Source organism: Canis lupus, chromosome 18 (assembly GCF_003254725.2).
Source record: "Canis lupus dingo isolate Sandy chromosome 18, ASM325472v2, whole genome shotgun sequence".
NCBI lineage: Eukaryota > Metazoa > Chordata > Mammalia > Carnivora > Canidae > Canis > Canis lupus.
Genome location: NC_064260.1, coordinates 51,112,513 through 51,135,755, shown reverse-complemented (window position 1 = coordinate 51,135,755; position 23,243 = coordinate 51,112,513). Strand labels below are relative to the sequence as shown.

General features: G+C 40.3%; 1 protein-coding gene across 2 annotated transcripts in view; it reads left to right on the top strand.

Annotated features, from left to right (window-relative positions):
* Positions 1-583: 583 nt before the first annotated feature.
* LOC112659442 (phosphofurin acidic cluster sorting protein 1) overlaps positions 584-23,243 on the top strand; it is a 161,451-nt gene continuing 138,791 nt past the window's right edge. For both annotated transcript variants that reach the window (XM_049096879.1, XM_025446243.3), the window contains exon 1: positions 584-1,084. In XM_049096879.1, the coding sequence (XP_048952836.1) occupies positions 732-1,084 (353 nt within the window). In that variant the 5' untranslated portion in view covers positions 584-731. The remainder of the gene's footprint in view (positions 1,085-23,243) is intronic.

Here is a 23,243-nt window from a genome sequence, read left to right as displayed (position 1 = left end):
TGCCTGTGGTGGAGAGAAGCCGGGACGGAAACTTCACCGCCCACAGGCAGGCGGGCCGACCACTGGGTCTCCACCACTCCCTTTGTAGGTCGTGAAGAAACCCCGGGGCGGCAGAGCAAGGGGCCAAGTAGCCTGGCGCGACGCGAGTTTCGCCTCGGTTCTGGGGACCCGAGGGTCCTGAGGCGCGCTCCCGCGGCAGCCCTCTCCTGGCCGGGGCCGCGCCCCGGAAAAGCGGAGTTTCCGCCGGCCTGGCTATTGCTGCCGTGAGGACTACGGGGGAGGGGAGAACCGGGCGCGCTGCCTGCGGCCCAGCCTGGGATGTGAGGGCAGGGTCCGGCCGGGATCCGCCGGGTGGAGGACCCTCCTCCCAGGGAGCGAGGGGAGCGAGGGGAGCGCGCCCACAGGCTCGCCAGGGGCGCGAGCGCGAGCCCGGGCCCCGCCCCTCGGTGTCGGGTGGGGCCGCGCCAGCCGGAGCTCCCCGCCCCCGCGGACACGCCCACCCAGTGTCTCGGCGGCGCGAGCCGCAACAGGCAGCGGCGGGCGAGCGCGAGGACCGCGCGCCGAGAGGCCCCGCGCGTGCGTGCAGCCTCTCGCTGGCTCGCTCGCGCGCTCGGGCGGGCGGGCTGAGGAGACGAGTTGAGCCCTCGCCGCCGCGGTGGGAGAAGCCTGGGCGTCCCCTTGGCGTCGCCCCGATCCCCGTAACCCCCGCGCCCCCTTCCCCTGGCCCGGCCATGGCTGAACGCGGAGGGGCGGGCGGTGGTCCTGGAGTCGCCGGGGGCGGCAGCGGCCAGCGGGGCTCAGGGGTCGCCCAGTCCCCGCAACAGCAGCAGCCGCCGCAGCAGCCGACGCCTCAGCAGCCGACGCCCCCCAAGCTGGCCCAGGCCACCTCGTCGTCGTCCTCGTCCACCTCGGCGGCGGCCGCCTCCTCCTCGTCCTCGTCCACCTCCACCTCCATGGCCGTCGCGGTGGCCTCCGGCTCCGCGCCTCCCGGCGGCCCGGGGCCAGGCCGCACCCCCGCCCCAGTGCAGATGAACCTGTACGCCACCTGGGAGGTGGATCGGAGCTCGTCCAGCTGCGTGCCCAGGTGAGCGGCGGGCGGGGGGGGGGATTGGGCCCGCCGGGCCGCAGGGCCGGGTCTGTGACAGGCCCCCCCCGCCTTCTCATTCCTCCGGGTCTCAGTGCCCAGGGGAGCGTCCCCTCCCCGGATTCCCCCTGGCTGTTCGGCCTGGCTCCTTCCTGCGGGGACCCCGCCCTCTCCTGTCAGCCCCACCTTCTGCCTCGGCCCGGACCACCCTCTTCCCCTCCCGGATTGGGGCCTTCTGGACTCTCAGCCTGGGGCCTTCTCTCCTCTCCTCGATCTGACCGAATCTGGCCTTCCTGACGGTCAGTTTCCCTGCGAATGTCACAGACTCTTTTCCCTGCTTCGTTGGCGCCCGTGGGCTGTACATATGTTACATAGTTGTGGTGTAGATGTCTTTTGATATTATTATTTCTCAATATACTCAGCGTGTGCCAAACTTGGTTGTCGTCTTCTGCCAGGTAAAGCCCGTATAGTAACCCTTGAGGCTTCTCGTTAGTCTTCAACAGGCACACGTTGATGTGTGCTTCAGGTTACACACATTCTCTCCTGGCCTTTGCTCTTGTAAAAGTCCTATTTAGTGTGTCTTTAAGTGTATTTTTCATCCCCCACCCCGTTCCTCCCCAGTAGCTAGTCACAAATTCTCTTAGCCATGGAGGGCTTCTTAAAATTACTGCCTTGTTCCTAAATTCAGTCCATTTTTCTGTCTTTTGGAACCCTCTGGGGACTTTCCTTTCATTGGTAAAATATGCCTGAGTTTGTGATGTTTTCTGTTTCTGTATTGGCAAAGCAGTCTTTCTCCAACTCTTTGGGGACAGGATACAGTGTCTTACAGTTTACCCGTTGGACAGACACTGTGGAACTGGTTTCACCTAGTAAGTCCAGAAAAGTGCCTGGAGGTGATCTTTTCCTCACCTTTATTTTTTTTTTTTTTTTTTTTTTTTTTTTTAATTTTTATTTATTTATGATAGTCACACAGAGAGAGAGAGAGAGAGAGGCAGAGACATAGGCAGAGGGAGAAGCAGGCTCCATGCACCGGGAGCCCGACGTGGGATTCGATCCCGGGTCTCCAGGATCGCGCCCTGGGCCAAAGGCAGGCGCCAAACCGCTGCGCCACCCAGGGATCCCTTTTCCTCACCTTTAAAGTGAACTGATTCTGTTTGTTGCCTTAGAGTTTTGGACTCCTTATTCTATTAGCCCAGCCTTGGGTAGTTGGATGTATAAGTGGGGGTTAGGAAGTATTGTCTGGTTCCAGCCTCAACTCTATTTATTTCCTCTTCCCTTTATTTTGAATCATTTCTTGCATACAAAATTATATACACACACACACAGAGTTATCTCCTAGATAGGGTATTTTACAAAATGATGAAAAATATAATTCTATACTTGACTCATCTTAAGAAATAGAGCATTATAAGTTATGTTGAAACCTTCAGGATGCCCCTTCCTGACCATATCTTCTACTTCCCCCCACAAAGGTAAACACTGTCCTGAATTGTGTGTTTATTATTTCCCTTGTCTTTTAAAAATAGTTTTATTGCATGCGTGCATCTTTAAACAATATTTTTTAGTTTAGAGTGTTTTTGAAGTTTATGTAAGTGCCGCCATACTGTATGTGTTCTGTGAATTAATTCAGTTGTGTTAATGTGTTTTAACTGAGCGTTAAGCTTGTGAGACTCATCAGTGGGGTATAGTAGCTCTACTTTAAATATTTTCACTAATGGATAGAATTTCATTGTATGAATAAATCATAATTCTCCTTTTGGAGAACATTTGAGTTGTTTCTTGTTTGTTAACAGAAACAGTAATGCTGTAAATATTTTTGTCCAGGACTCCTGGTGTTCCTTGCAAAAGTTTCTTTTGGTTGTCTTTATATGTAGGGGTGGAATTGCTGTTTGCAGAGTATACATCTGAAACTTTTTTAGATAATGCTAAATTGTTTTCCGCTCATGCCCCGCCCCCCCCCCCCCCTTTCTCTTCATGTCCTTTTTGTTTCAGCATTCACTTCACTGAGTACACTTTTTTCTTTGTCTTTCCTTTAGAGTAATCAGAAGGCACTTAGTTTGCTTTGGCCAGTGCCCTACCACACACAACACCAAACTCAAGTAGGAGTTTAGTGTCTAATGGTCCTTAGGAGGCTTCTTTCTTTCTAGGTAGGTCCATCTATAGCTGAAGTATTCTAACATAAGCATTGTGCCCCTTCCTACATTAGTCCAGTGTTAGTATTACAGGCTCTCCATTCTTCCTTCATGTCTATTGCTATGTTTGGTGACATTTGGACAACTGCCTTCTCTAGCTTGTTAGATTGAAAAAGCATTGAGCCAACTGGGAAGAAACTGCTGTGTAACAGAGGGAGGTAAATAAAATCACTGATGACTGTTGGTGTTTTGGTCTGCCTCTACTGGTCACTGAAAAGTCCGTGTAATAAATTTTTAGCCCAAGAAACAGCCCACTATCCTGAGTAAATTGGTAATTATTATCCTGACTTGGTGTGAAAGGCTTAGGTTGGCTTGTTGTTTTCACCTGTGGGGAACATGCAGTTATGTCTAGTAACCGGTGCTTGAAATTGTCAGCTGTCCTGCTCTGACTTTATTTTTCAGCTATCACCCTTGTACCTCTCAGCTCCTTGTGGAACACTTGTGTTCTTTGGAGCATGCTGTTTTATCTGCAGGACAGAAAATAACACCCTGTGGGGAGAAAATGTCCTGCTATTGGCCTTTCCAATTACTAGAGTCATCTGGTTAATTTGAGGTCTCCTTGTTTACTTGTTCATGTTGTTTAGAATATATTGGCAATGTGCATTCTGTATACAGCATTCTGTATATAGCCTAGGATTAACATTCTTGTCTCATGTAACTTAAATGAGATGCAAACATGTAAGATGTGTGCACTTAAGAAATGTAAACATGATTGTGGATTTAAGGCTTTATATATATATAAAACATTTATATATATAATATATAAAAATGTAAATAAATATAAATATAAATATATAAATATATATTTATACATCTAATATATATTTATATATTTATATTTATTTACATTTTATATATATATATATTTATACATATATACATAAAACCTTTTATGGGGATCCCTGGGTGGCACAGCGGTTTGGTGCCTGCCTTTGGCCCAGGGCGCATTCCTGGAGACCCGGGATCGAATCCCACGTCAGGCTCCCGGTGCATGGAGCCTGCTTCTCCCTCTGCCTATGTCTCTGCCTCTCTCTCTGTGACTATCATAAATAAATAAAAATTAAAAAAATAAAATAAAATAAAACCTTTTATGGTTGAAGAGAGTACCTGTAGTTGGCTTTAAAATAACTAAATTGTTTTATTCATTGATATTTTTACCATTTATTTATTTTTTTTATTTTTTATTTATTTTATTTTTTTTTAAGATTTTATTTATTTATTCAGAGAGAGAGAAAGAGAGAGAGAGAGGAGAGAGGCAGAGACACAGGCAGAGGGAGAAGCAGGCTCCATGCAGGGAGCCCGACGTGGGACTTGATCCTGGGACTCCAGGATCAGGCTCTGAGCTGCAGGCAGTGCCAAACCGCTGTGCCACTGGGGCTGCCCCCAGCATTTTTTTAAATTAAAAGATTAATACATGTCCGTGATTAAAATTCAAGCTATAACATGAGAAAATGCTCTGTATCACTTGCCATCAGGGTAATACAAATCAAAACCACAGTGAGATACCACCTCACACCAGTGAGAATGGCGAAAATTAAGGCAGGAAACCACAAATGTTGGAGAGGATGCGGAGAAAAGGGAACCCTCTTACACTGTTGGTGGGAATGTGAAATGGTGCAGCCACTCTGGAAAACTGTGTGGAGGTTCCTCAAAGAGTTAAAAATAGACCTGCCCTACGACCCAGCAATTGCACTGCTGGGGATTTACCCCAAAGATACAGATACAGTGAAACGCCGGGACACCTGCACCCCGATGTTTCTAGCAACAATGTCCGCAATAGCCAAACTGTGGAAGGAGCCTCGGTGTCCATCGAAAGATGAATGGATAAAGAAGATGTGGTTTATGTATACAATGGAATATTACTCAGCCATTAGAAATGACAAATAACCAGCATTTGCTTCGACGTGGTTGGAACTGGAGGGTATTATGCTGAGTGAAATAAGTCAATTGGAGAAGGACAAACATTATATGGTCTCATTCATTTGGGGAATATAAATAATAGTGAAAGGGAATAGAGGGGAAAGGAGAAGAAATGGGTAGGAAATATCAGAAAGGGAGACAGAACATGGAAGACTCTGGGAAACGAACTAGGGGTGGTGGAAGGGGAGGAGGGCAGGGAGGTGGGGGTAACTGGGTGGCGGGCACTGAGGGGGACACTTGACGGGATGAGCACTGGGTGTTATTCTGTATGTTGGCAAATTGAACACCAATAAAAAATAAATTTATTATTAAAAAAAATTCAAGCTATAAAGAAAGATGAAAATTTTAAAGGAAAAAGCCCCAGCATTGTTTCTGTTTTCACTCTCTAGAGGTAATCACTGGGAAATACAGTTGGCTTTTAAGATTCTGTTACAAGCTGGTAGGTCTTTATAGTTCATGAAATTCACAGCTTTAGAAATTGACATTGTTTTCTCCCTGTACTAGGCTCATGTACTTAGTTTCTCTCAACTATGGCCCATGTATTGGTTAGTGGGATGGCAACCTTATAGGCAGGTGGCATGTTGCTTGATGTTAAGGGAAGAGGGTTTTTTGTTTTTGTTTTTGTTTTTGTTTTGGGAAGAGGGTTTTTTTTTTTTTTAAGATTTTATTTATTTATTCATGAGAAACAGAGAGGCAGAGGGAGAAGCAGGCTCCTTGAGGGAAGCCCTATGTGGGACTCAATCCCAGGACAATGGGACCATGCCCTGAGCCAAAGGCTTAACTGCTGAGCCACCCAGGCGTCGTGAGTTTTAGAGTCTCATCGTTGACCCCTTCTCTTTGGTGCTTTTCCCTGATGTTCTTTTCTCTTTTTGAGTTACTTTAGTAGGAGAGGCAAAAAAATTATTAAATTTCACGGGTGTACAAAATCTCCCCAGTGGCATAAAGCCAGTTTTTGGGAGATCAAATGTGCTCTGCTATATCACTCACAAACTGTATCACATTTGTCTTTGAGTATAGAGCACATTTGCATATCTTTATCTGTATGTGCACTTAGGGAAAGAGTTCAGGAGTTATCAGTTGCGTTTTTCTTTAGGCCACATTTTATTTTTTTAATTGAATACTAAAGTTAGGCCTTTTTGGATAAAACTGTTAGAACCAAAGGAGGTGGCCATGGCTAAGTTGGCATGACTAGTCTGCGGTAGAAGTGTGACTTTCATCAAGACACTTAGGGACAGTTGCCCCTCTAACCACAAAAGCATTAGGCAAGCCAGGATATATTACTCTTGTATTCTTATTTTATGCCAAGGCAAACACTTCCACACCTTAGGTTTGTTTTTATTCATTGATCGGGAATACTTTTGCTTGCCATTCATTCTAAAATGTGGGTGAAATAAATATAAAATAGGACCTATAGATCTGTAAGAGAAAGTACTTTTTAAATGATAGATATGAAGTAAGTGAAATTGATCAAATAAGAGAGACCTAGTGAAATTTCTATTATTTCCTTAGCATTAAAAGTCTTAAAAGCATATCTCAGAAGATGAGTTTCACATTGTGAGTATTGTAATAGAATATCCTATCAGGTAATATTATCCATTGTCCCCGTGGAAGCTCAGATTCCTTAAGTCAGAAAGAGAATGACTTTCACAGAGTCCGTTTTACATGTATTGATTTACAGATCTTTTGGGCACATTAGTGGTTATGAGATTTCTTTTTAAACTGGTTTTGCAATTTCTTTTAACTGAGCCAATAAGCTGCTACTGTTACTGTGAATGTTTGCCTCAGTGTGCATGAGGGAGGTACAAATAAGAATATGGGCTGTGTCTTTTCACTGCTTCAACCCAGGAAGCTTGTCCTGTTTCGGCCTGGACTTGAAGGTTTAATGCATCCTCTGAAATTTGGAGCTGGCTTGGCTTGCACTGTAGCATCACTTTCTGGGAGTACTTTACGCATCCAAGGTAGCTGTGGGAATGCTTATAAGAGTTGGTCTTTTTTCAGTGTGGCTTCGGAGTGGTATTAGGGCTCTTGAGAAAAGAGAGTTTGAAGTTGGTCTTAGAATGTCTTTCAGAGGCCCCTTGGGCTGGATTGAGTGAGGTGGTTTGGTTTTAGATTGGCATGCATGGATAGAATCTTTCCTTCTCTAGGCCTAGTTGGAAGAATAACCAACATAGCCTCTTCTATTATTTTTTTTTTAAGATTTTATTTTTTTATTTATTCATGAGAGAAACACAAAGAGATAGGCACAGGGAGAAACAGGCTCCCCACAGTGAGCCTGATGAGGAATTTGATCTCCGGACCCCTGAGCCCTGAGCAGATGAGCCACCCAGGTGTCCCCAGCATAGCTTCTGATGGGTTTAGAGAATCAAGATATTTATGACTAGACACTAACTCTAGAGTATTTTCCTCTTCCTGCCATTCACAGGGCAGTTGTCTGGTTAGAAACCCCGCTGGATCTGCATTCCCTTTTACCGTATTACAAACCAGAGAAGATCTGCAGTCACAGTTCAGGGAGCTGCTTACACCTATACTTGGCCTCTACCTTGGATAGAAAGTAGAGTAGAAGAACAGTAGAGAAGGCCAGAATGATGATGAATATTTACTTACCTTATACAGCTTTCAGAAAACAGTTTGTGAAAGCATTCCATTTGACATTCAATTAAATCTTAACATCATAAGCCATTTTATCTTAAAAGTTGTGCTGATAGAGTAACCACTAGTTGCATGTGGCTTTTTAAGATTAATTAAAATTGAATAAAATTTAAAATTCTCAGTTTTATTAGCCACATGTTGTGTCAGTCACACTAGTCACATGTGGTTAGTGGCTTCCATATTAGACAAGGCAGATCTAGAATGTTTTCAGGACTACAGAAAGTTCTGTTAGATAACATTAGATATTTTAAAGAGAAAATTGCCTAACCATGGTATTTCTAGTAGTAATATCTGTGGTTTCTCCTTATTTATTTAATTAAACTGAATACTTTTATCCTCTTCCAGATTATTTTATTTTTAAAAAAGATTTTATTTGAGACAGAGTGACCGAGTATGGGAGAGTGCATACAACATGCCTGAAGGGCAGAGGGAGAGGGAGAAACAGACTCCCCGCTGTGCAGGGAGCTGATGACTGTGATGAAGACAATGGCTCTACCTTGGATTGAGAAGTAGAGTAGAAGACCAGTAGAGAAGGCCAGTAAATGATGTGCAAGGAGCTGGTTGTGGAGCTGAATCCCAGGATCCTGGGATCATGACCTGAGCCTAAGGTAGATGCTTCATGGATTGAGCCACCCAGGTGCCCCTCTTCCAGATTGTTTTATTTATTTTATTTTTTTAAAGATTTTATTTATTTATTCATAGAGACAGAGAGAGAGAGAGAGGCAGAGACACAGGCAGAGGGAGAAGCAGCAGGCATCATATAGAGAGCCTGACATGGGACTCGACCCAGGGTCTCCAGGATCACGCCCTGGGCTGCAGGCGGCGCTAAACCGCTGCGCCACCGGGGCTGCCCTTCCAGATTGTTTTAAAAATGTCCCTTTTCTTCACTATTTAAAGAACCTGTTAGTTTTCTTCTATTAGTCTTTCTCCTTTAAGTGTTTTTATTTTTTAACCTGCCTACTTTTTCCTGTAGGGAATTTGCTTCCAGGTGCCTGCCTGCCATTTGTTTCCCAGGTTTAGGTCTTAGTCAATACCTATTGAAAAAACTGTCTGGAGACATTAATTCTAAAATGGCTTTTAGATGGCTAGATTATATGTGATACTAATTTTTGTCCGTGTTTTTTGTGGTGATTTCTAAACTTTTTATAATAAACATGCATTACAGAACAGACCAGTAAATGTTGTTTTAGAAATATATATTTAAAAATACAATCAGCTCTACTCGATTGTATACCTTAAAGGAGTATACTCTTCACAAATTTTGTATTGCAATAGAGCTGTAAAAAAATACATATCGAACACATGAAGATATGGGGGGGGGGGTCTTAAGTTTTACTCCACTCATTACCTTCCTTTCTTGGTTCTAGAGTTTTATTGATAGTAAATACAGTGAATGGGGAATGTTCTAGATGATGTTTCCCTCATGGTGAATGGTTGACAAGGTAGTATTGAAAATGGCATGTTTATTTATTTGTTTAATATTTATGTAGATTCTTTTAGATAGTAAAGTGTTTTAAGATATAGTCAAGGTGAAAATCTCTGAGTTTAGTTGTGGCTTCACATATTTTTCTGACCCTGAATTCTGTTCTTCCTGGGGATCCCTGGGTGGCTCAGTGGTTTAGCACCTGCCTTTGGCCCAGGGCATGATCCTGGGGTCTCGGGATCGAGTCCCACATCAGGCTCCCTGCATGGAGCCTGCTTCTCTCTCTGCCTGTGTCTCTGCCTGTCTCTCTGTGTGTTTCTCATGAATGAATGAATAAAATCTTTATTTTTTTAAATTTTTTTTTAATTTATGATAGTCACAGAGAGAGAGAGAGAGGCAGACACACACATCATCTCACACTCATCTATCCTGAGTTTTCTTTTTGTTCCTCTTTTCTTTCATAGCTGAGATAGAGATTCTTTATAGCAGTTTTTTTAATAGTATAGAAAACACAAAAGGCTTAGGACATCAATTGTCATTTATTTTGTTCCCTCCTCATTGACTATTTCTTGTCTCCTGTTTAAAAACACCAAACAGCTTCAAGGTTTACAGAGCAGCTTTATCCTTCCGTTTCTCTGTATTACGGTACCTCTCAAACCACATTGCACTCTACTGTTTGTGATTCTACCCATCTTTTGCCACTCTAGTTTCCTCCCAGAGCGTAACTACTAGTAGGAGTTCAGGGTCATGTTTCAAAAGAAAATCAGATTATGTCACTCCATTCTTTATAATCTTCCCAATTCATTCATTTAGCAAATGTTTATAGACCAGCTGGTCTCCTTGATCTCATAAAATATATATTCTAGTGGGTGAAGATAAGTCACACTATCAAATAACTTTTCATCATATTTAGAATAAAACCCCTTTTCATGCCTTATGAAAGACTTCAAGATGTGACCCCTTCCTGTGTCTTTGACCTTATCTTCTGTCATTTTCCACTGTGCTCACTTGGCTCTGGCAAGCTGGGCCTTGCTGTGGTCACCTCTGCCTTTGGGCTTTTGGACTTGCACCTGGGATGCTTTGTCCCCACATCATCATGTGGCTGGCTTGTGAGTATCATTCAAGTCTTAGTTAATCTACCACCTAAGGGTAGAAAGCTACCCTTACCTGCCTGTTACATTCTGAGAGTTTATAAAATTTCACAACTAGTTTTACTATCATCTGGAATAATCCTGTTCATGTAATAGTTACTTTATAAGTGCTCAAGAAATACATTTGTCAAATGAAAGTGTCTTTTTATTTATAATGTTTATTGAATGGATATTTGTTATACACAATTCTTTTACTCAACAAATCCTTATTGAATATTTCTATGTGCCAAGCCCTGCTGTAGGTGCTGGAGAAACAGCAGCAAACAAGTTGATAAAATTCAGTCTCTCCTAGAGTATACATTTAGGTGGAGGGAGACAGATAATAACTAGGTAATTATATTTGTAAAAATAGGTAATGAGTGAATGCCATAATGAAAAATAAAGCATAATAAATAAAGCAATTGAGAATGTTGGTGGAAGGGCTTTTTTGGGTAGAATGATCAGAGAAGGTGTCTGATGAAGTGACATTTGAGCTGATGCCTGAATAAAATGAACCAGACCAATTGAGCATTTACTGTGTCACAATAACTATCAGAGGCAAGTACTAAGATCCTTTTCCCAGAGAGGGAAATCAAGGCCCAGTGAGGTGAAGGCATTTTATAAGGCTACACGGTTTAGAGGTAGGTGGGCTGGGATTTGTCTCATGACTCATAATTATCTGACACCAGAATGATTTCTCTGTTTAAATTTGGTGTTCCTCAAGCCCTGGCTGGTTCTCATAGTTGACAAATAATAATATTTAATGTTTATACTTTGCCATTTGGAATTACAGAATATTTCTCTATTACCAAATTATAGATAGCAAGAAATAGCAAAATGGCTATAACTGCTAGTTCTAGAGCCAGTTAGCCAGGATTTTGTTGTTGTTGTTGTTAGCCAGGATTTTAATCCTGATTCTGTAGTTTACCATTTAGTGATTTGGGCAAATTATTTAACCTCTCTCTCTCTCCCCCCCCCCCCCTTTTTTTTTTTATTTAACCTCTCTTATGCTTTAATTTTTTCATCCACTAAATGGGCCTAATAATTGTCCCTACCCCTCATTAATTATGAGGATTAATGAGACTAATATAAGTAAATGCTTACATGGCACATAGATAACACTTAAAAATAATAACTGTTACTACTATTACTATTGGCAATGGCTATCCTTACTGCTACTCCAGCGTCTTTGTCTTTCCCTGATACCCCTTTAAAAACTGCTTGCTTTCTAGAGTCAGGGCAACCTAGTCGATACTATGATTTCCTCAGTGGGACCATCATAAGGTCTTGGGTTCATTTTAGACAGATCCTGCCAAACTCCAAGCTTAAAGTCAAAATAAAATATTTTGGTTTTCTGAAGCAGTGGCTGGATCAGGATCCTGTTTCTACATTCTGCCAGCTTATATGAACGGAAGAGATGGTGCAGGCCCCGCCTACAAACCACAACTTTGTTTTGAGCCAATTTGACTTGACAGCTTCCCTATTCTACCTGCTGACTTCTTTAGCTCTGGTTTGACAGCCAGAAGAGCAACTAAACCAGTTTACAGTTAGCCATTTATTACCAATAAAAGCTAAGTGACTCCTAAGAAAATGAGTGTTTAAATGGAGTTGATATTTTTCTCTTATCTCCTTAAGCTTTCCTTTTATGTCTCAAACTATAGAAAATTCTATTTTACTTTTATAGGAGAAACCTGATAATACTTTTAAGGCCTATCACTAAACATTTGGATCTGTGTGTGTGTGTGTGTGTGTGTGTGTGTGTTAATTTTCTCCTTCAATAAACACCAAGACTGTACTGTCCCATTTTATTTTATTATTATTACTTTTAGAGAAGGAGAGAAAGGAGGGGATAGGGACAGAGGGAGGGAGGGAGAGAGAGAGAGAGAAAGAATCTCAAGCAGACTCCCAGCTGACCATGGAGCCCCCTGGGCTCCATCTCCTAACCCTGAGATCATGACCTGAGCTGAAATCAAGAGTTGGACGCTTAACTGACTGAGCCACCTAGACACCCCTGATTCATTTTAGTTGGAAATCTACAAATACATTTACATGTTTCTGGTTCTTCCTTAAGAATATGTAAAACAATTTCTCGAGTGTGGATAATCATGAATGGGATCCTCATGGTGAACATCAGGGCTTGAAATGAAGAGTGTAGACTGGTATGTGTTGTATTATTCTTAAACTCATTTGTTTGCTTTTTTTGCCTTTATTTCTCCCTATTGCTATCAATATACCTTCTTTCTGCTTTATTGCCTAAAATAGAATGTGGGCTAAACCAGGTAATCAAATATGTTAAGAATGAATGGGTTGGGGAAATGAAGGCTAAGAGTAATGGACAATATCATCTGAATACATGAGATTCACAGCTATGTTTTAGGAACAAGGAAGAAACATTTCACCTACTTCTTGGTCTGGGTTGGTACACGCCAAGGATGGGATTGGTGGTGAGTTTGGGTAGGAGTTTAATCTTCTAAAGTCTTGGGGAATCAAAAACCCTATTGAAGATACAGTTTGCGATGCAAGTGAAATTTTACATTTGTTTTGGAGAATTACGGATTAGTAAAAAAAAGCCCAATATATATTGCTTGGTTAAATTTGTTTTGATTACCTGTAGGCAAGTCCCTTTTTTCATTTTTTTAAAAGTGAATATACTTTTTTTTCCCTTGCTGATTTGTTATGGAGAGAAACAAAATGTTTGTAAAATGTTTGAGCATCTGTATTCATAGAAATCATTACCATAACATCTTTGGGTAATGTCAGTGAAGCTGTGAGTATGATATGGTATAATATTTGTTGACCCGTGATAGACCTGATTTACATTAGTCATCATTTACATTGTCTTCACAAGTAGGTTTTTTGTTTGGCACTTTTAGCTCACATCCAAGGAATGTAGCAGTGTAATCTATCTTAAGTCTATTGTTTAATAAAATTGTCTCCTCAAAACTAAAATACATGGTAAGTAGTCTACAGCATTTGTCATTTCTGCCATGCACCATTTTTGCTGTGGATGAAAATGAATAAGCAACTCTAGAAACCAAGGTCCTCTGGGAGCATAAAACCTCTTGTAGCTATTAATGGATTTAATTGTATTTCCTCTTTGCCACCAAAATGTGCAATAAATTGTTTATGCCCTTGCTTTTAATGGGGAGAATTGTTCATTAACTGCATGTAATATCATTATCGCTTTGTTTTTATTACTTGTAGATAATCCCCTCTATCTTCCCTTTTAAAAAAAACATAAAAAAGGATAGCTATAATACTATTAAATATTACTCCTTAATCTTTTCAGTTAGCTTTTCTCTCCATGGAGAAAAAGGAAGTATCCTTTCACTGGAGAAATGAATTTGGTCTAGAAATGGGATATGATTTCCTAAACCAAGATTTGGCATAAAATTAGTTTGGCATGCTTTGGACTTAGGCCAGGTGATATGTTTACTTATGTTCAGGAAGGGCCTGGTTCTAAAGTAGCCTCACTGATGAATGAATGCCATGTCTCAGTTGATGAGGCTTCATCTAATTTGTGTCCATCTAAGAAAACATTTTTAGAAAAAAGACTGTTTGGAGTGATGGCTCTATTTGGGTTTTGTTTTGTTTTGCTTTGTTTTGTTTGATGCTCATTCAGGTATTTCCTCCTATTCTTATAATATATCTGCAGGAAAAAAGTCAGCAAATTGCTATAATTTCTTTAAAACTGTATGCCAAAAATGTTTTGACTTTAGAATTTGGTTTCTTATTTGGCTTTACTTCATCATGTGGATTTGGATAAGTCTCTTTAACTCTTTCTCTACCTAGTAGTCATTTAGTCAGCAAATAGCTGTTGAGTGTATACATCATAAGCTGGTCACCATTTTAGACACCGAGGAGAGAACAGTCAATAAAAGAGATAAAATCCTGGCTCTTATGGAGGCTACCTTCTAGGGCCAGATGGGCAGCAGACCATTAGCAAATGAATGAGGAAATGAGTTTGTCAGGTGGGGAAAAAATAAGGTAGGAAGGGTAGATAAGTAAAGCAGAGAGAGTTACAGTTTTGAATAAGATGGTCTGCAAGACCTCAGAGAAGGGGAGCAATCCTTGTGGAGCATAGATTTAGCCAAGCCAGTAGAGGAAACAATAGGAAGTACTGGTACGTTCCAGGAACATCTAGAAGGCCAGTAGGCTGGAGCCAAATGAATGAGGATTGAGTAATGGGAGAGAAAGTCACAGAAGCAAAGAGGACCCAGATCTTGTAGGTCATTGTAAGACTTAGCTTTGACATTGAGTGAGATGGGAAGCCATTAGGGATTTTGAGCCAGAGAAGAGGCATGATAATAACTTTCCTATTAAAATACCAACTGGCTACTGTGTATAGAATAGCTTGTAAAGAAGAGTAGGATGGAAGCAGGGAGTCCAAGTAGGAGTGTTGGATGATGTCGTGGGAACTAATACTGACTTGGAAAAGGGTGGTAGAGGTGGAAAAGAAGAGAATTCATCAGATTCTAGGTATATTTTCAAAACTAACGGATTTGTTTATGGATTGTACTTGGGATACGACAGAGCAAAAGGATTCAAGGATGACTTGAAACATTTTTTAAAAATATTTTATTTATTTATTCATGAGAGACACAGAGAGAGAGAGAGGCAGAGACATAGGCAGAGAGAGAAGCAGGCCGCATGGAGGGAGCCCAATGTGGGGTTTTATCCTGGGACTCCAGGATCACGCCTTGGGCCGAAGGCAGGTGCTCAACCACTGAGCCACCCAGGTGTCCCGAAGATGACTTGAAAATTTCATTTAACTTCCTTGTGTCATTTTTCTGGTTTTTACAAAAAAATTGTTACTGTCATTATTTTATCTTAAGTGATGTTATGTAAAAATGAGATCTGTATAACAGAACTCAAGATTCTTGAAGGAGTTGGTTTCCACTTTTGCCATTTGTAATTAATTGGGAATAAATTTCCTTGGGAATTTACTAGGTGATGGAATGAATAATCTATATGTTGGCAACTGATTGTGTTAATAATCTAGATTAATTTTTGGGTGTGTGTGTGCTGTAGGCCATGATGAAGCTATTGAGGTAGCTGAGTCTCAACATCCCTGATTATTCTGCTGTCATATTTGTTTGGTCTAGTATATCCTCTGATCCCTGTTTATTTGTTTTAATGAGGGAAATCTGTTGTAGAAGCAATTAATACCTATAGCACATAGGTTTCTTTGTGAAAGAAACTGAAAAGTCAAAAACCTGTGGGTTTTTTGTTTTTTTGTGGGTTTTTCTGGTTTTTTTTTTTTTTTTTTTTTTTGGTTTTTTTTTTAAATGAGTAGTTTGCTACAGCAGACAGCATGTCTATGCTTCCTAGGAGTTGCTCTGCAAGGAGGAATCCTGCTGCAGAATGATCTAATTTGTATAATCTTGAAGGTGGAGTTATTTTTGAAAGAGAGCAGGAAAATAATGGAGCCCTTTGCTTGTGAATGCCAAAGTGGATCTTACTGATTTAAAAGGAAAAGGGCTTATGGTCTTGTAGTTTGGATTCATTTCTCTCTTGTTCTGTTCACGATGTGTAGATCAAGTTTATGATAGATATATTTAGATAATTGCTCTTAGAATGCTACCTGGGTTTTTCTTTTTCATAATTTTTTAAAATTTTAGGTAAGTATATTACTTAATTTGAGATTTAGATAATGTGAATTATATAAAAGAACAGTTATTAAATTCAGGAATTAGAATTTATGGCCCTACTTGATGAGATGAATACTGGGTGTTATACTATGTGTTGGCATATACTATATGTTGAATTTAAATAAAATATTAAATATTTAAAAATACATAATAAAATATTTTATGGCCCTTTTTCTATCTTGAAATGAAATTCCCAGATTATGGGGATTCCTGGGTGGCTTAGCGGTTGAGCGCCTGCCTTTGGCCCATGGCATGATCCTGGAGTCCCAGGATCGAGTCCCGCATTGGGCTCCCTGCATGGAGTCTGCTTCTCTCTCTGCCTGTATCTCTGCCTCTCTCTCTCTCTCTGTGTGTCTCTCATGAATAAATAAATAAAATCTTAAAAAAATAGAAATTCCCAGATTATAAAACTTTACCAACATGTCTATAAATCCTAACTGCAATATGAGGAAAAACAAAAGGAGGCTCTTTGTAATACAATATATATTTCTGTATGTGAATTCTCAAGACATTTGTAAATGGCATGGCACATTGGAAACTATAGCTGTCAAGTACACATAGTTTTTCCTCTGTGAATATGAGACTTATAAATAGAGACTAATACAGGTGTATTATGTTGGTGACTCAGATGATATGTGGCAGTTACATTGGTGATACGATTTTATAGAATTCTGAATAAATCTTCATGAAGTTCTGTATAAAACAAAGTACCGTCCTTCCTCTAATTTACATAGTAGTAATATTCCTGGAAAATTCCATATATATTAAATGATGAAAAAAGTACTTAAATTTCTCTATCAAATCTATTTAGATGAAAGCTTAGTTAAAAACTGGTATTTATTTATATACATTTATGTCTGGTGAGACCAAAGGCAAATTTATTATGAAGCTAATGAAGCTTAAGCTTAAGGCCCTTGCTGTGCACTGGCTCCCTCATGACCCTATACCTAATTAAAAAAACAAACAAACAACTTTTTGTTGGAGTATAATATATGCTTAGAAAAGTACACATAAAAAAAAAAAAAGAAAAGTACACATGAGTACTGTTGATGAATTTTTACGAACTGGACAAACCCACATAACTAGCACGCACATCAGAAAACAGAACATTGCCAAAACCTAAAACATTGCCTTGCCCCTTCTAATCACTACCTCTCCCTCCAACAAAAATGAAAGTATCCTAACTTACAGCAATGTAAGTCAAGTTTTGCCTGCATTTGTACTTCATATGTGCACACTCTTGTATCTGACTTTGCTCAACAGGATGTTTGTGTGATTCATCCACATTGTTGCATGTAGTTGCTGTTCATATATTCTTGTTGTGTAGTGTTCCACATGTGAATAAATCACAGTTTATGTAACTCTTCTGCAGTGATGGTCATGGGAAGTTTCTAGTTTGGAGTGATTATGGATGGTGCTGCTTGAACATGCTTGTGCATGTTGGTGGATATAAGCACTCTAATATATTTCATTTCCCTTCTTTTGAGTATAGCAGCAGGAGTGGAATTGCCAGATCATAGGGTATGTATATGTTCAGCTTAGTATGAAAGTTCCAGTTGTACCACCTCTCCACCAACAGGTGGTATTCTTTGTCCTTTGTTTTAGTCCTTCTAGTTGGAGGTAAAATGGTTTCTCCAGTGGTTAGTGGTTTTAATTTGCATTTCTCTCATGATGTTTTTTTAAATTTATTTATTCATGAGAAAGAGAGAGAGAGGCAGAGACACAGGCACAGGGAGAAGCAGGCTCCATGCAGGGAGCCCGATGCGGGACCTGACCCCGGGACTCCAGGATCACGCCCTGGGCTGAAGGCAGGCGCTAAACCGCTAAGCCACCCAAGAATCCCCTCTCGTGATGTTGAGTATGTTTTCATAAGCTTATCAGCCATCTGGATATTCTCTTTTATGAATTGTCTGTTCAGGTCATTTGCCCATTTTTCTTTTAAAGATTTATTTATTTATTTATTTATTTATTTATTTATTTATGAGAGACACAGAGAGAAAGAGGCAGAGACATAGGCAGAGAAATAAGCAGGCTCATGCAGGGAGCCCAATGTGAGACTTGATCCCAGGACTCCAGGATCACACCCTGGGCTGAAGGCAGACGCTCAAACGCTGAGCCACCCAAGCGTCCCTGTCTCTCTCTTTCTTACTGACTTACAGGAGTTCTTTTTCTTACAGATAACTTCTTATACCCCATGGATTGCCTTTTTACTTATTAAATTAATTTTGCCTTTTTATTCTTTTAATGGTGTTTTTTGATGAACAGAATTTCTTAATCTTAATTTAGTCCAATTCTCAATTTTCCCCATTATGTTTAGTGCCTTTTATATCCTCTTTAAGAAATCTTAGCCTAGGGATCCCTGGGTGACTCAGCGATTGAGTGCCTGCCTTTGGCCCAGGGCATGATCCTGGAGTCCCAGAATCGAGTCCCGCATCGGGCTCCCTGCTAAGAGCCTGCTTCCACCTCTGCCAGTGTCTCTGCCCCTCTCTCTCTCTCTCTCTCTGTGTGTCTCTCATGAACAAATAAATAAAATCCCTAAAAAAAAAGTCTTAGCCTACTTCAATATTATGAAGGTGTTCACTAATATTTTCTTTTAAAATGTATTGTTTTACTTTTCACTTCTAATCTACAGTCCATCTGCAATTGGTATTTGTGTGTGGTGTGAGGAGTCAGATATATTTTCCTCCATATGGATATTTCAATTAACTCTGCACCATTTATTTAAAAAGATCATCTTTTTTTTTTTACTGCTTTGCATTATGACCTTGATCCTAAATCACATGATGTTTTACATGTGGATCTATTTTAGACTTTCTGTTTTGTACATTGGTGAGTTTGTCCATGGTTGAACTAATGTCCCCTCTATTACTATATCTTTATTTTTTTTAAGATATATTTATTTATTCATTTGAGAGAAAGTGTTATGTGATAGCAAGAGCATGAGCAAGGAAGAGGGTCAGAGGGAGAGGGAGAAGCAGGCTCCCTGCTGAATAGACAATTCACAGGATCATGAACTGAGCCAAAGGCAGATGTTTAACCTACTGAGCCACTTAGGCCCTCCTATTTTTATAATAGGCCTGTTGCTTGGTGGTATAGGTCTTCCAGCTGTGTGTTTGTTCTTGGTTGCCTTGACTAATCTTAACTCTTTGCATTTTCTTAGAAATCTTGGAACCAGCTTTAAGTTTTTTTTGAGAATTGTATTAGGATTTTATTGAATCTGTGGATTACTTTGGAGAGAATTGAAATCCTTAAAATATTGAATCTTTCAATTAATGGTTATGATGTGTCCTACCATTTACTTTACTTAGATCTTCTTTGATTTTGCATTTATTAGGATAGAAGTATTGTACATCTTTCTTTAGATGTATTACTACATATTTGGTCTTTTAAAATCTTAAAACCTGGGGATCCCTGGGTGGCGCAGCGGTTTGGCGCCTGCCTTTGGCCCAGGGCGCGATCCGGGGGACCCTGGATCGAATCCCACGTCGGGCTCCCGGTGCATGGAGCCTGCTTCTCCCTCTGCCTGTGTCTCTGCCTCTCTCTCTCTCTCTGTGTGACTATCATAAATAAATAAAAAATTAAAAAAAAATCTTAAAACCTGATTTTGTAATTGTGAATTTGTATGGTTTTTCTTATACAGGACCCTCCAACTAGAATAAGCTTTAGACCCTACAAAAGCTGGTTCTGCCCTTGGATGAAATGTTTTCACTTACATGAATGTTGGAAACATGCAGGAAGCTAGTCATTTTCTTTCTTTCTTCCTTCCTTCCTCCCTCCCTCCCTCCCTCCCTCCCTCCCTCCCTCCCTCCCTCCCTCTCTCTCTCTCTCTCTCTCTCTCTCTCTCTCTCTCTCTCTTTCTTTCTTTCTTTCTTTCTTTCTTTCTTTCTTTCTTTCTTTCTTTCTTTCTTTCAAGATTTTATTTATTTATTCATGAGAGACACACACAGAGAGAGGCAGAGACACAGGCAGAAGGAGAAGCAGGCCCCATGCCGGGAGCCCAAGGGGGGACTTGATCCAGAGACTCCAGGATCATGCCCTGGGCCCAAGGCAGGCGCTAAACCTCTGAGCCACCCAGGGATCCCCGAAACTAGTCATTTCTTAACTGTGCAGGACTTATAGGACCTGTGGGTTGTAGGATATCTGGCATTCTTGGTTTTTCCACTATTGAATGTCAGTAAAGTCCACAATTGTTGTGACAATCCAGAATGCACCTTAGGGATATTAGTACCATCATTACCATATTATGACTCACTTATTAAAGACATTTTGCCTTTATTACAGTTATCATAGTCCATAAATGTAAGTGTGCTCGAGTGTCCTCAAATGTGTTTGATTTTTTGTTTGCTTTAGGAAAATTCCTGAGGTAAGCCAACAGTTTCAATTATTGACATCTGTAATCAAGACTTTAAAAACTAGCAAATGGGTCATGCCTGGGTGGCTCAATTGGTTAAGCGTCTGCCTTCAACTGAGGTCATGATCTCGAGGTCCTGGGATCAAGCCCCATATTGGGCTTTTACTACTCCCTCTGCCACTCTCCCCTGCTCATGCTCTTTCTCTCTCAAATAAATAAAGAAAATCTTTAAAAAATATTAGCAAATGATTCATTTTCACAAACTTCTTTTGACACAGACATACTTGGCAGAGTGGACTGAGCACTGGATTTGGAGGCAGAAGACTTAAATCTTCCTTTAATAAAAACTCTGTGATTTGGGGTTATTTACCTTTAAAGCTTCAGTCTTTTCATCAGAATTGAAAGAAATAAAGATAGCTACCTAGCTGACTTTTCAGGGTTGTTGGAAAGAACGGATGAGACAGTTTATAGATTCATTGTCTTAAAGTACTAATGAATTGCCATTGATTTCAATTTGTGACTTTGCAGGGACAGTAAGCATAGTCATAAAGATGAAGCCTCCTAAATAGCCCGGATGTGCCCCATTGGGGTTCTTCTAGCATGGCCACTATAACAATAACTTATTGGTGGAAAGTGGTATCCATTTTTCTAAAAGCTTGTGTTTTTATAGGAAGGCAATAAGAGGACTACTCTGTAAGGATTCCTATATCTTAATTCTGGTTTTCAAAATGAAAGTAAGCAAACCACTCACTTTCCATTTCCTTCATTATCTTACTGCTTAGAAATGTTTTGAAGATTATGGTAAAATCTAAGCAAATTTTATGTTCCTTATTGAAAGTGTCCATGTGAATACAGATGATACGTTATTATAATTAAATTCTCGTCCGTATTAATTCACTATATGGCCTTTTAGCCAATGGGTTGAGAAATGCCTGTCCTGCTATTGAATAAAAAGGTAACAAGGCCTTAGAATGTAGTTGTGAGGGAGGAGGAATACTATCTCTGCAATTTTAAGTTGGAATATATTTAATACTACTATGATACTGAATTTCAGTGTGATTCCCCATGGTTTGTGTTCTCTTTAGACTGCAGCTTCTTTTACAGAGTAATGCTCCATTTAGCTGCATTTTGAGTTTCAGCACTTGATTATCTTTCTCCCCCATCCAGTTCCCTCTAATATTTTTTTTCTTTTGTTGTTATATTTATTTTTAATCAATGTTATACATATATTTGGGAGTCAAGTTCTACAAGGCTTCTTTCCAAAACAATCTTTGGATGTTATCTGGTGAATTCCATATATGGATGATTGGCTACCATCACCACATTCTCCCAATAAAATTCTAATTTTGTTTTGTATTATTATGACCATAGAAAGGCAAGTCACTGTTCAGTCATGTAGTAAAATGTGATTTTTCTCTCCTGGCCATCTTTAAATTTTTCCTGAGATTAATAATTATCTTTTAGTTATACTTAGTTTAATAATAACTAACATTAATTGAGTGTCTAATATTTATAAAGTGCTATTCTAATTGCAATTCATGTGTTAACTCATTTAATTATCAGATAGGTAGAGAAGTTAGGTAACTTGCCCAAAAAGTAGCATGGCCAGAGTCCAAATCCAGGCAGTGGGGCCTCAGAATCTATTCTCTTAACTACTGTGCTAATCTCTCTTCATTTTCTATTACTATGTACTTCATGTTTCTTTTATTGAAGTAAAATTTAAATATAGTGAAACGCACAGATCTTGGGTTTATAGTTTGGTGAGTTTTGACAAATATATACATTCATGTAACCAACAGTCTACACCTCTTATAAGACAATAACTGTTGTGGTTTATATCACTAGAGATTAGTGTCTGTTCTTGAACTTTATATAAATGGAATCATATACAGAAGTATGTATTCTTATGTCAGCCTTCTTTTGTCAGATTCATCTATGTTGTGTGTGTTAGTAGTTCATTCTTTTTTGTTGCTAAGGAGTATTTCATTGAAAAACAGACTACAGGGGCATCTACCTTGCTCAGTTAGTGGAGCATGTGACTCTTGATCTTGGGGTTATGCTTTTGAGCCCCATGTTGGGAGTGGAGTGTAATTTAAACATATTTTTTTAAATTTTTATTTATTTATGATAGTCACAGAGAGAGAGAGAGAGGCAGAGACACAGGCAGAGGGAGAAGCAGGCTCCATGCACCGGGAGCCCGACGTGGGATCGATCCCGGGTCTCCAGGATCGTGCCCTGGACCGAAGGCAGGCGCCAAACCGCTGCGCCACCTAGGGATCCCCTGGAGTGTAATTTAAAAAAAAAAAGAAAAGAAAAGGAAAGGAAAAGAGACTATAGTTTGTTTATCTGCTTTCCTGTTGATGGACATACAGGTTATTTACAGTTTTTGGCTTTTATGAATAAAGCTGCTATGAACTTTCTTGTACAAGTCTTTATGTTGAGATATATTTTCATTTCTTGGGACATAAACATGTAGAAGTAGAATGGTAGGTCCTAGTGTAGTTTCTTTACAAGAAACTGCCATTTTATCAAAGGTGTTTGTTTAGTTTACATTCCCGCTTATTGTGGCAGACAGATTCTACTGTGGTCCCCACGCCCGTTTCTGGGTATTTATGCCCACTATAATTCCCTCCTCTTGAGTATGGGTAGGACTTGCTCCTTCCTAATAGACCATGACAGGAGTGACAGGATATATGTATGATTATGTGTATGTGATTATGTTACATCAGATTATAATGCCCATCTTGTGCGGACACTCTGTCCTTGCTGGCTTTGGAGAAGCAAGTTACCATGTTATAAACTGCCTCTGGAGAGGGCTATGTGGCAGGGAGCTGAGGGCAGCT